Source organism: Haliaeetus leucocephalus, unplaced genomic scaffold (genome assembly GCF_000737465.1).
Source record: "Haliaeetus leucocephalus isolate CR32 unplaced genomic scaffold, Haliaeetus_leucocephalus-4.0 Scaffold406, whole genome shotgun sequence".
NCBI classification, from domain to species: domain Eukaryota; kingdom Metazoa; phylum Chordata; class Aves; order Accipitriformes; family Accipitridae; genus Haliaeetus; species Haliaeetus leucocephalus.
This window is the reverse complement of record NW_010972842.1, coordinates 489327-501720: the sequence shown is the minus strand read 5'-3', so window position 1 is coordinate 501720 and position 12394 is coordinate 489327. Positions and strand designations below refer to the sequence as shown.

The window sequence follows — 12394 nt, the reverse complement described above, 5'->3', positions numbered from 1 at the left end:
CAGCCGCTGCGGGCGGGCAGCCCTCCTGCCCCGGGACACCCCGCGTTTACCTCAGCCCGGGGTGCCGCGCTCCGCTTCGGCCCGCGTCTGTGGTGGCAGCGGGAGCTAGGCCTGCCTCGGGCCGCCTGCCACGGGCCCGCGGTACAAATCTCGTCTCCGCTGAGCCGTGAGGCCACATAAGGCTGCCTTTAAACCGTTTGTGCTGAAAAAGAAAAGGCAGAGCTGCCTCGTTAATTGCTCCGGCCAATTATATCTTTCCCAAGTCACGCAGTGCTCGTTGCTCGGGCTGTCTGTTCCCCCCTCCTCCCGAGAGCCCTGCTAAATTGCACGTGCTCTTTCTGCAGTACGATTTCTAAAGGCGGGCAGTATTTTTATTTAAACTCTTTTGAATAAACCAACGTTGTAAGAAAACAAAAAAAAGTCAGAAAAGGATGACGAGAATGCCCATCTGCTTTTGCCTCACTTTATTTCTTAGATAATGTAGGCAGTATGTAAACAACATTTGGATTTCACTTTAGTAGGTGGAAGCACAGTGGCTTTTAATAGCTTAAGGGCTTGTTCTATTCCTGACTCTGCTACCAATTTGATTGATGACTTTGGGCAAGTCATAACACGGTCAGGTTTTAAAAAACAGGCCTCCGGTTTAAGGGGCCTGATTTCACGCATTTGATGAGCTTGATTTTGATGAGCTGCCAGGCATCCACAGCCCTTTTGAGTTTCAGTGCAAGGAGTAGGTGCTGCAAATCAGACTATAGGTGTCTGACTTTAAGCCGTTCAAGCCTTTAAAGTTGACCTTAACAATCTGGGGCTTCTTTTCTAGTGCATATGATTATTCTGAATGAACATATGATCGAGGATGTGTTTTGAGAGCCTTACAGGAGCGGTATAAGTGTGTGAGTTGTAATTTTTGTTAGGTTTGTATGCTGAATACAAATTTACTTGCTCTGGTGAAAAAGACAATGTTAAATCAGGAGAAATCAGCTCTTATGGGATGGAGGGGAGGATGTCAGTTTTGAACTGAGGCAGCTTGAGTCCTGTTACAGCTCTGCTGCAGGACTGTCCCTGCAGGTCACTTTGTTCACGTCACAGGGTTTGGGATTTTGCTGAGGTGCTTTGAGTCAGGTGTCTGGTTGCCTGGGGATGGTTCCTCTGAGAGACAGACCAGCCCGCCTAAAAGGAATCAGCCCCCCAAGCGCTGATCTTTGTGGACTGAAGAGGAGTCCCAGGGGAACTTCTCTCCCTGCTTGGGTGACTTGGCTACCTGGGGGGGATGAATTGAAAACTTAGCCCATGAGTGATGAAGATGCTGAAATACTATTGCTTTTGGCTTGAGTTGGAGGTACTCACTGCTAAAGAAAGTCAGGGCAGGAGCATCTCGGCTTGTGTTCCTCATCTGTAAAGCGAAGCTTACCTGTTTCAGCCCTAGCTTGGCATACAGGCCATAATCTTAATATTGGAAATTAATTCAGCCTTCATTAGGGATGTGCCCCTAGAATCAATTACGGTTTCATTAAATTTATTTTCTCTGCAGGCTTTTAAAATATATCAGAGCTAACAAGTGAGGAAAAGTGAATGAAAAAAACAGGAAATTCAGTTATGGAGAAAGCAGCATTGTTTAGCAGCTGAGGTGCCTATGTCTGTACCTGGCAAATTCTATTTCTGCTCTTCAGTGTTCATGAAAACAAGCAAACAAAATCAGCTTTGAACTCACAAGTTAAATAAAATAGGTGGCCTCAAAAAACCTTGCTCTACTGAGTGTTTGTACTTAGGGAAGCCTCCATATAGCACCGCAAATTCAGCTGTTGTCATTCCCATCTGAGGAGAGGCTGTGAATAGCAGCACTGCATGGTCCAGGATATTAGATTTGGGTGAACTGGCAGAAAGCATGGGATGGCTTGGAAACACCTGTGTGCACTCATCAGTGCACTCAGTCACACTTCAGCAGCTCTAAAATAACTCCCATTATTTTAAAGCAAAAGGTACAGTATTTTGACTAATGATGTTCACCCAAGCTTCTTGACTTTTCTGATATAAAGAAATAGTCAAAGAGTGTATTTGCTTTCAGTGCATTGGCACTCGAGTCTGTGAGTTGGGACTCTCACAGTGTCTCTGGACAGTGTGTCTGTACAGATAGCCTGTTATTCATGCCTTCAGAAAGATATTGTTGCTCAAAACATGATCATTGAACAAAGAGCTGAAAGATTAATCTTCAATAAATCCTAATTGCTTGTATAAAGTAAGGACATAGTTACAAGTTTGTAATGTAACAGAAAAGGCAACCTTTTCAGTTTACCATGCATCAACACTGGGATCTTTCTTTCACTATCCAACAAAGTGATGATGGCTTTTTCACTTGGCTCACCATGTTTTCCTATGTAGATGTTTGACTATGGTGGAGTATTGCAGTAGATATCTTTGTCTTCAGAAAGGTCAGAAAAATGGTGGTTGTACTGAGACCACGGTATCAGCAGATACCAAGACAAAAAGAACAAAGAGCACATCATGTTTAACTAGCCAGACAGATGCCAAACTACCCCCGGGACAGGAGGTAGTAATAAAATCCCTTCTTCACCTCCCCTTTTGTTCTCCAATTCCACCTTTCCGTGCTACAATGCTGAAGTACTGCATGCTTCAGTTAAAGTATAACCACTTAAATTTAAGATGAGCAAAAAGAATGGTGTCACTGTGATCAAATAGTTGTTGCCTAATCTTATTGGTTGCAAACAGAGTAAGCCAAGCCATTGAATTGTACCTCTGGAACTGAGAAGGCTGGTGTTGACTTAATATTTACGATGGTTTGAAAGTCATATTATGTAAAAACTGTCAGATTGAACCTTGTCAAACAGCCATACCCTCTGGCTGCACAACAGAAGGGCTGAATGTCGATCAAGCAGTTCTGCTGAGTAAACCAGTAGAGCTTTCTAATATTAGCTACGTGCTGAAGTAGTTGAAAGATGCAGATGTATAATCGATGCACTCACTCTTCCCAAACATCTTCCTGTTCTGTGTCTCTGTTCCGTGCACGTTTTACGTGATGTAGGCAGCAAGCTGAGGGTCCACCTCCCATGCTACTTGACTAGTTTTTGTGTAGCTGCGGGTGTCATTATGTTATTGCAAATAATTTATGTAAAATGTTTTCTCTCCATGCCACTTCAGCCTCATACTCAGAAATGGGAGCTGTGTCTGTGAGACAAGAGAAGAGCTTGACTTGCCATTCTGTATTTCTGTCTCTAAGGGAACAGGCATATACTTACCACTGTTGTATAAAATAGAGTAGATACCCTGCTGACTCAATATCCCACCAGAAAACTGTTGCTGTGATCTCTTTAGAGATGATGTCCCAACATTTCATAGGGAAAAATGTGCTGGTTGACTTTTGGTGGTGGAAAGCAGCTGGTGAAATGCTGCAGGGCCAATGCTACTGATGAGTTTTTGCAGAGCACCACATGAGGGGTCATCCACTAGCAGATCTGTGGTGAACAACATGCTGCCTCTCAGTGAGCCTCTGTGCAAATATTGGGTTTGATTCTGGTCTCGCCTTCACTGGAGTGAATTGTCTTTGTTGAAATGAACAAGTCTGGCGTTAAATTAAAGAAAAGCCAGAATCAAGACCTCACTTTTTCAAAAGCTACAGAAATTGATTTTTGTTATCCCCCCCCCCAGTTCTGTTCTAAATTACATTGTTGAGGATTTTCTTGTCTCTTCTAGTGTGAAGAATTTGCAGTTTTCCCTCCCCAAGAGAAATGTCTGAAATGCTTTTAGTGTTCCCAAACCTTTGCAATGCATTGAACTTTTCCAATCAATTTCAGCATCCTTTGTCAACCCTGGGATGCTTGTAACTTAAGTAAGGTCAGCAGATGTTGCCGTGGATTTTTTACTTCACGAGTAAAGGAGGAATTAAATTTAGCAACTGTAGCTGAGATTCTTGGTGATTTACAGTATTGACTGGACAGTGAAGTTTTTTTGTAGAAATAACAAATCTATAGGGACTGAGTTAATTGCTGTTTTTCAGTGCAATAACCCAGTGTGATCCCTCTTCAATTCTGCATTATGGTAAATGTGAGTCCTGGCACTAATCAGTATTGTCTTTTCACCTGGCATTTGGAGAGCTTTGTTAGTGGTTATTTGTCTGGAATGATTACATTTGTTGACACTAATTTATAATGAAATTATTATTTTAAAAGGGAGGAACAGTCTGGTTACCTGCATCTCTATGCGCTTGATTTTTTTTTCTTCCCCATTTGCACCTATAAAAAATAAAAGTAAATTGATAAGGCTCATTAGAAGGTAACCAATGTTTCTGATAAATCTCACGTACCATTGTAATTTGGGAGAGATTCATTATTGTGTGTTTCTGTTTATGACAGAATGCAAAGTCTGGCGAAATCCTTTAAATCTGTTCAGAGGAGCTGAATATAATCGGTAAGTGCTACGATGTTACAGTTCCAGACATAGTACTAGGTTAAGGACCTTAACTGTACTTTTCCATTAATCTAACTCAGCGATGGAAAAACAAAACCAACTGTGGACACATGTACTCATACTAGGTTTTTCTGTCATTTGTGAAATGTTTCTGGATGAAAAAGAATTTAAATTCATGCCGTGCACTTGTTATTTCTGCATTTTTTAGTGACCTTATAAAAAAAAATGGAAAAACCTAAGTGCAGTGTACCTGGTACTGTTAATACAGTAATTCTGTTCAAATCAGTTATAGCAAACTAATCAATTATATCTAGGTTTCCTGTAGTCCTAATGTTTGAATATGTGTTGCCAGTTTCCAGTGTGTATTTTCCAATATCCTCATTAGCTTAGGTCCAACTACTGTCACTCCATCACAGTACAGTGAAATGCAGTGTATGTTGGCTAGGAGATTGGCTGGGTGAACTTGGTAGGCTATGCCCATCTCTAACATCTAGAGTTCTTTTCTAGATTAATTTTGCTGAATATGACCTCATTAACCAAAATGTCTCTTTGTTGGCGTGTTTGCAGGTATACATGGGTAACAGGGAGAGAACCTTTGACTTACTATGATATGAATCTTTCAGCACAGGACCATCAGACATTCTTTACATGTGACACGGATCATTTACGGCCTGCAGATGCTAGTAAGAGACCTTGTGATCAACCGTTTTTGCTAATAGGTTAATGATTGTTTTAAACTGATGCAAGAAAAATGCAGTCAGATATCAGTTCTCTCAGGTAGATAAGGAAAGACAAAAGTTCAATCATGCTGGAAAGCTGTTGTTGGATACTATGTTGTTGGATTCATAGTATTCTAGATCTGAACAAGTATCTATGTAGGTATAAACTATCTAATCTGTGTCGCTATTTTGTTCTACTTTCTTGCTGAAGTCACTCAAGGTACCGTTTGCAAGTGTAAAGACTTGGTTTTTTCCTCCTGTTTCTTGCAGTGGCTTCAAACATGTATAGCTTAATTTGCCTCCAGCTGCAGTGTAGTATGTTGAGTTACATTATCCAGGTCCCGGTTAGTCTACACTGACAGAAGAGAGAGAGCTTATGTAAAACCTGAGTCCTGTGTTTCATTCCCTGATGTAGTTAGAAGCTCTGTAAAAAATGGGAACAACACATTTACAACGGAATTTGATATAAGCAGCTTTAGTTGTGTTAAGCCTTTACTGTTAAGTCCACATGCAGACTTTGGTTCTGCTAAAAATGTACGCCAATGATTTAGATTGTCAGGATTTATCTCTGAAGAGACAAGTAGTCTTTGTCTTTTTGTATCTTCTTAGGAAAAGAGAGATATAGTTGGGCGCTCCATTCTGAGGGCATAATTACAGAAGAGAACATACTGTGCTTTTTTGACACATGATAAACATGAATCCTGTTTTCTAAACTCGATGGGCTAATTATGAGGGGGTCTGATTAGCCTGGATGTTGTTTCCATTTAACATTCCCCTAAAGCAGCAGCACAGTAAGGAACTAGAATAAGAATCCCGACTATCCTTGTATACTTGTACTATGCCCTGTGGAATCTACTACCTCAAGAGGAAACAGCTGCTTGTCACCTCTGTATGTGACAGTGCAGATGGTGTGATCTCTCAGCCGGATTTTCCCATGGAAAAAAGTATAATTAAATGAAAGAATAAAGCTGAGTATTTGGGACAAAAGCTCGTGTTGATTATGTATCTTTTGAGTGATCACTGAGCTCTTTGAAATGCTCTGGAGTAAGTCAGACTGAGAGCAATAAGTTCTGTTGTTATAATGCAGTAGATTCTCCTTGTTAACGCTGTAATGACTGATATGCCCCTGTTCTGCTTCATTTATTGAATAGTAATGCAAAAAGCCTGGAGAGAGAGAAACCCCCAAGCCCGAATTTCTGCGGCACATGAAGCTTTGGAATTGAATGAGTGAGTGACAACAACAGTAACATTTATTTCCTGTCATTTAAAAATCCATTTGATGATAGCTTAAGGCAGGGGGTTTGCTACAGTAATTTTTAACCGTGATTACAGGTCTGTCACAGGAGGGCTTACAATGGGAGGAAAAAAGCACAGCTGCATGTTGTGCTAGCCACCCAGAAGATCCTTAGGGCAGTGATGACAATGGGAGCCTTCCCACTGATGTCAGTGGGCTTTGGATCAGCATAGCAAAGTGTTAATTAAGTTGCCTCCTGATGAGCATATGAAATACGCATTTATGGGATGGAGAGTTCCCTTTTGGATTTCTCAGTCATCCTGAACAGAGGCAAGAAAGAAGGGACTCATAAACACCTTCTGAAATATTCATTTCATAGTGTGAGAGAATATGATGTCATTTTCTGGGACTTTTGGTCTTTGAGAAAATAAATAATGGACTCAATGAGAAGTGTAGTATTCTGAGACTCCACAATAAACTCAGTGCTGTGATGCTTTACTGGCATGGCAAACTGTATAAATGTTGCCAAAGTGCATAAAGTGGAGAGAGTCCCTTAGGTTGCTGTCAGAGATTACTGCATTCTAAACTAAAGTTGCTGGGGGAGGGGAACTTCAATCCATACCACTCCTACCAGTTTGATGCCAGTGCCAGCAATAGATGCCCAGAGCCTGGAGAGGGATCACAGGTCAGCAGGAGAGCACCTGAAGAGCAGCACAAAGGAATTGCAGCCATTCCAGCCAGTGAGTCAGCTTCATCAGAGGCCCAACTTAAAGGCCTCTGTGCAAACACACATAGTATGGGGAATAAACAAGAGAAGTTAGAGGCATGCGCACATCTGCAGGGCTGTGATCTTATTGGCATTACAGAGACATGGTGGGATGGCTCCTATGACTGTTGGAATGGAAGGATACAGGCATTTTAGGAAGGACAGGCAGGGGAGACATGGAGGGAGTGTCACCCTCGGTGTCAGTGACCAGCTGGAGTGCATGGAGCTCTGCCTGGGCATGGATGAGGAGCCAACCGAGAGCTTATGGGTCAGGATGAAAGGAAGGGCAGGGACAGGTGACATTACAGTGGGGATCTGCTACAGGCCACCCGACCAGGAAGACCGAGTGGATGAGGCCCTCTATAGACAGATAGGAGCAGCCTCATGTTCACAAGCCCTGGTCCTCAGGGGAGACTTCAACCACCCTGATATCTGTTGGAGGGACAACAGGGCAGGGCGTAAGCAATCCAGGAGGCTCCTGGAATGCATTGATGACAACTTCCTTCTCCAAGTGATGGAGGAGCCAACGAGGAGAGGTGCTATGCTGGACCTTGTTCTCGCCAACAGGGAGGGGCTGGTGGGGAATGTGAAGCTCAAGGGCAGCCTTGGCTGCAGTGACCATGAAATGGTGGAGTTCAGGATCCTTAGGGCAGCAAGGAGGGCGCACAGCAAGCTCACTACCCATGCTAAGGCACATGGAAGATAAAGAGGTGATTGGTGACAGCCAACATGACTTCACTTAGGGCAAATCATGCCTGACAAATTTGGTGGACTTCTACAATGGGTTTACAGTGTTGGGGGATAAGGGGACAGCAACTGATGTCATCTACCTGGACATGTCCAAAGCAGTTGACACTGTCCTGCATGACATTCTTGTCTCTAAACTGGAGAGACCTGGATTTGACAGATGGACCACTTGGTGGATAAGGAATTGGCTGCAATTAGAGAGTTGCAGTCAATGGCTTGATGTTCAAGTGGAGAGCAGTGACGAGTGGTGTTCCTCAGGGTTTGGTATTGGGACCAGTGCTGTTTAACACCTTTGTTGGTGACGTGGACAGTGGGACTGAGTGCACCCCCAGCAAGTTTGCCAATGACACCAAGCTGTGTGGTGTGGTTGACACACCGGAGGGAAGGCACCTTGACAGGCTTGTGAGGTGGGACTGCGTGAACCTCATGAAGGTCAACAAGGCTAAGTGCAAGGTCCTGCACATGGGTTGAGTCGATCTCAAGTACAAATGCAGGCTGGGCAGAGAACGGATTGAGAACAGCCCTGAGGAGCAGGACCTGGGGGTGGTGGTTGATGAGAAGCCCAACATGACCCGGCAATGTGTGTTTGCAGCCCAGAAAGCCAACTGTATCCTGGGCTGCATCAAAACAATTGTGACCAGCAGGTGAAGGGAGGTGATTCTCCCCCTCTACTCTGCTCTCACAAGACTCTGCCTGGAGTACTGTGTTCGGCTCTAGGGCCCCCAACATAAGAAGGACATGGACCTCTTGGAGTGAGTCCAGAGAAGGGCCACGAAGATGATGAGAGAGCTGGAGCACCTCTCCTATGAAGACAGGCTGAGAGAGTTGGGGTTGTTCAGTCTGGAGAAGAGAAGGCTCTGGGGAAACCTTATAGCAGCCTTCCAGTAGCTAAAGGGGTCCTGTAAGAAAGCTGGATAGTGATGTTTTACATGGGCAGGTAGTGATAGGACAAGGGGTAACAGTTTTAAACTGAAAGAGGGTAGATTTAGATTAGATGTAAGGAGGAAGTTCTTCACTGTGAGGGTGGTGAGGCACTGGCACAAGTTGCCCAGAGCGGTTGTGGATGCCCCATGCCTGGAAGTGTTCAAGGCCAGGTTGGATGGGGCTTTGAGCAACCTGGTCTAGTGGAAGGTGTCCCTGCCCATGGCAGGGGGGGTGGAACTAGGTGATCCTTAAGGTCTCTTCCAGCCCAAACCACTCTATGATTCTATGATTCTAGAATTCCATAAACTGGTGCCTTATGGATTGTACTTCATGTGTTTCATCAGAAGGAGAAAAAGAATTGTTTGTTCCTGGACAGCAATTTAACTGAGAGAGCATGAAGCATAAAAGACGTTTGCAGAAGTGAACTATAAGCCTGTCCTGTTCTACTCACTTATCACAAAATGGTTGAGGTTGGCAAGAACCTCTGGAGGTCATCTGGTTCAACCCCCCAGCTCCAGCAGGCCCACCTACAGCATGTTGCACAGGACCATGTCCAGATGGCTTTTGAATCTCTCCAGGGAGGGACACTCCGCAACCTCCCTGGACAGCCTGTGCCAGTGCTCAGTCACCCTCAGAGTAAAAAAGTGTTTTCTGATACTCAGATGGAGCCTCCTATGTTTCAGTTTGTGCCCACTGCCTCTGGTCCTGTCATTGGGCACCACTGAAAAGAGCCTGGTTCCATCCTCTTTGCACCCTCACTTCAGGTATTTACAAACATTGATGAGATCCTGCATGAGCCTTCTCTTCTCCAGGCTGAACAGTTCCAGCTCTTTCGGCCTTTCCTTATATGTGAGATGCTCCAGTTCCTTAATCATCTTCATAGCCCTTTGCTGGACTCTCCAGTATGTCTGCATCCCTCTCGTACTGGGGAGCCCAGAACAGGACACAGCGCTCCAGGCATGGCCTCACCGGTGCTGGGTAGAGGGGAAGGATCACCTCCCTTGACCTGCTGGCAACACTCCTCCTAATGCAGTGCAGGATATCATTCACTGCCTTTGCTGCAAGGGCACATTGCTGGCTCATGTTGAACTTGGTGTCCACCAGGACCGCCAAGTCCTTTTCTGCCAAGCTCTTTCCAGCTGGGTGGCCCACAGCAAGTACTGGTGCCTGGAATCTTGCTTTCACCTGTTCTCTCCTGTTCCTCAGCTGATGAGTCTTTGTGAAATGCAACTAGAGGTAGCTGCAACCTGGTTCTATTTGTGTATAAAGAATAATCTTACCAGCAGCATGCTTTGTATTGGAAAGAAGTCAACAGGCTGTATACCACCTAACTTCAGCTGCTAAAAATGTGGCCATCAAGTTTGAAGTAGTTGCCTGTGAGAGGCACCTCCATCCAGCAGTTCACCCTATTCTTAGAGAGATGTTTAAACATGTGAAATGAATGGCTTTGTGAAGATGCTCCTTGATGGAAGGGGAGGAGCACAGGTAGCTGAGATCTGAATTGGACAGCTAAAAGCTGGGTGAGGTGACTCCCAGCATGCATTTCACCTTTCTGTATATTCCTAAAGCTGCTTTCCTGTTTTGATTTGGGGTTTTTTATTGTTTTTGTTTGTTTTTTAATCTCTACAATTACATTTATAATGTGTTATTTGCATATGGTAAGTGTTATAGGTCTATTGATTCTTTTCATACCATTACAGTAGTGGAGACATCTTGTGTTAAAACAATAGTGCATAAAACTAGTTTTGGTTTCCAGAAGGAGTTTTAGTGATGTAGGCCATGATTGCTTAGTGAGACAATGCTTTACTTTTGGGGGCAGTTGTCAGTAGGTTTACTCAAGTGGCTGAGTGATATAGTACCTACAAATGAGAGTCATAGTCTGGTTGCAAGAATATTTATTCATCACAATAGTTCATCAGAAAATTGTATGTACAAAAATCCATTGCCTCTGTGTTTAGTACATCCTGCCAGTCTGCATGTCTTTGTATAGCTTTTACTTCATGCAACTTTCTCATGGTTTTTCCTCTGATATTTTTGCAGGTGTGCTACTGCCTATATTCTCTTGGCCGAAGAGGAAGCGACGACAATTGTAGAAGCAGAGAAGCTGTTCAAGCAAGCTCTGAAAGCTGGAGAGGGCTGTTACAGGCGCAGTCAGCAGTTACAGCACCATGGTGCCCAGTATGAAGCCCAACACAGTAAGTGTCTTTAAAGGGAATAGCCATTTCTGGAGGGAGGGAAGTTCTGGGGAGTTCTTTGGGTTTGGGGTTTTTTTCCCTCTCAGAGCTCTGTACTTACTATTTAACATTGGCTGGAATATGGCCCTAGAGCCAGACTATTCTGTTTCGGTGTTTTTACTTGATTCTGTTGCTGAGATAGCAATGCTCAGATTACAAATGCACCTTTTCTTCGTCGTGGCAGAAAATACTGTAGCATCTACTTAACAGAAAAGAAAAGGTAGCAGAGCCAAAAGAGATTTGATGTTCAGAAGATGCTGGCTAGCTAGGAAGTTGCACTGAAGTGCCTTTAGCCGTTTTGAAGACATGGGTTCATGTTGTGAAAAGGCAGTAAAGAATGACGGAAGCAGGAGTGAAGTGATGCTTTGCCAGCTTTTTGCCATCAGCTGTGAGGGTAAATAAATACACCACATTGTTCTGTGTAAAAGTCAATGAGACCCATTAACCAGTGTGACATTTGAAAAGTTAGTTGCATACATTAAGAAAGGTCACAGAAACATAAAAATTAAAAACTGGAATAATACAGTGCTCTAATTGAAAGTCAAGATTTTTATTTTTTTTTTAATTTTGAATAAGCAGATTTAGCTGCTGTGATGATATTTATTAGATGCTTCTTAAACTTAAGAAAATACATGAGGGTTCGCTGCCAGTAAATGAACAAAAAGATAAATAAAGCAAACAGTCTAGGTTATTTCTAGTCTACAATGGCTACCTCAGGCAAAAATAATACCAATTAATTACATAAATACAAGCACTAACATACTTAGGGTGTCTTCAGGTTTCTCAGGACCTGCGTTCACAGCCTCTGGCTATCTCACATAATTTGAAGAGTGCTGATAAAAATTGTCTGTAGTGAAATTGTCTGTGATCTCTGGTTTCAAAAGTGTACACAAGTCTATACCTGAAAACCTGAGGTTTTATAAAGCTTAGGATAGTATTTTAAACATTTGTTGGTTATAAAATGATATTTAGGATTATTTGCTTATTTTTGGTGAAAATAAAAGTATAGAGCAGCTGAGCCCTTGAAGCAATTTTCAGGCTCTAGCAGGCTTATGGTTGTCTATGAAACCTTAATTTGTGCACTGAATCCATCCTGAACACAAAAAACGTCATCATCAAATTTGACACCCTGAACCTTCAGTATTACAGCAGAAGACCAGTTGAATGCAAAATTAGGTGCATTGTCACACAGCTCGAGGGGCTGAAAAGTGACTTCCAGTTCTGACTGTGGCTTCAGGAGGGGCTAGATCGTTGCACTTCTCTATACCACCCAGTCTCCCCTTGATAATATCGGTGTGCACCCACAGAAGTTCGAGAAGTTCCAGCCTCAGATGGAGCCTTGGACACA

At 43.4% G+C, this 12394-nt stretch overlaps 1 protein-coding gene across 3 annotated transcripts in view; it reads left to right on the top strand.

Moving 5' to 3' along the window:
- ST7 (suppression of tumorigenicity 7) overlaps nt 1-12394 on the top strand; it is a 155594-nt gene that overhangs the window by 92949 nt on the left and 50251 nt on the right. For 2 of the 3 annotated variants that reach the window (XM_010573990.1, XM_010573991.1), the window contains exons 4-7: nt 4368-4422; nt 4990-5105; nt 6293-6368; nt 10853-11007. In XM_010573990.1, the coding sequence (XP_010572292.1) occupies nt 4368-4422; nt 4990-5105; nt 6293-6368; nt 10853-11007 (402 nt within the window). The remainder of the gene's footprint in view (nt 1-4367; nt 4423-4989; nt 5106-6292; nt 6369-10852; nt 11008-12394) is intronic. The other variant, XM_010573992.1, reaches the window with a different exon arrangement.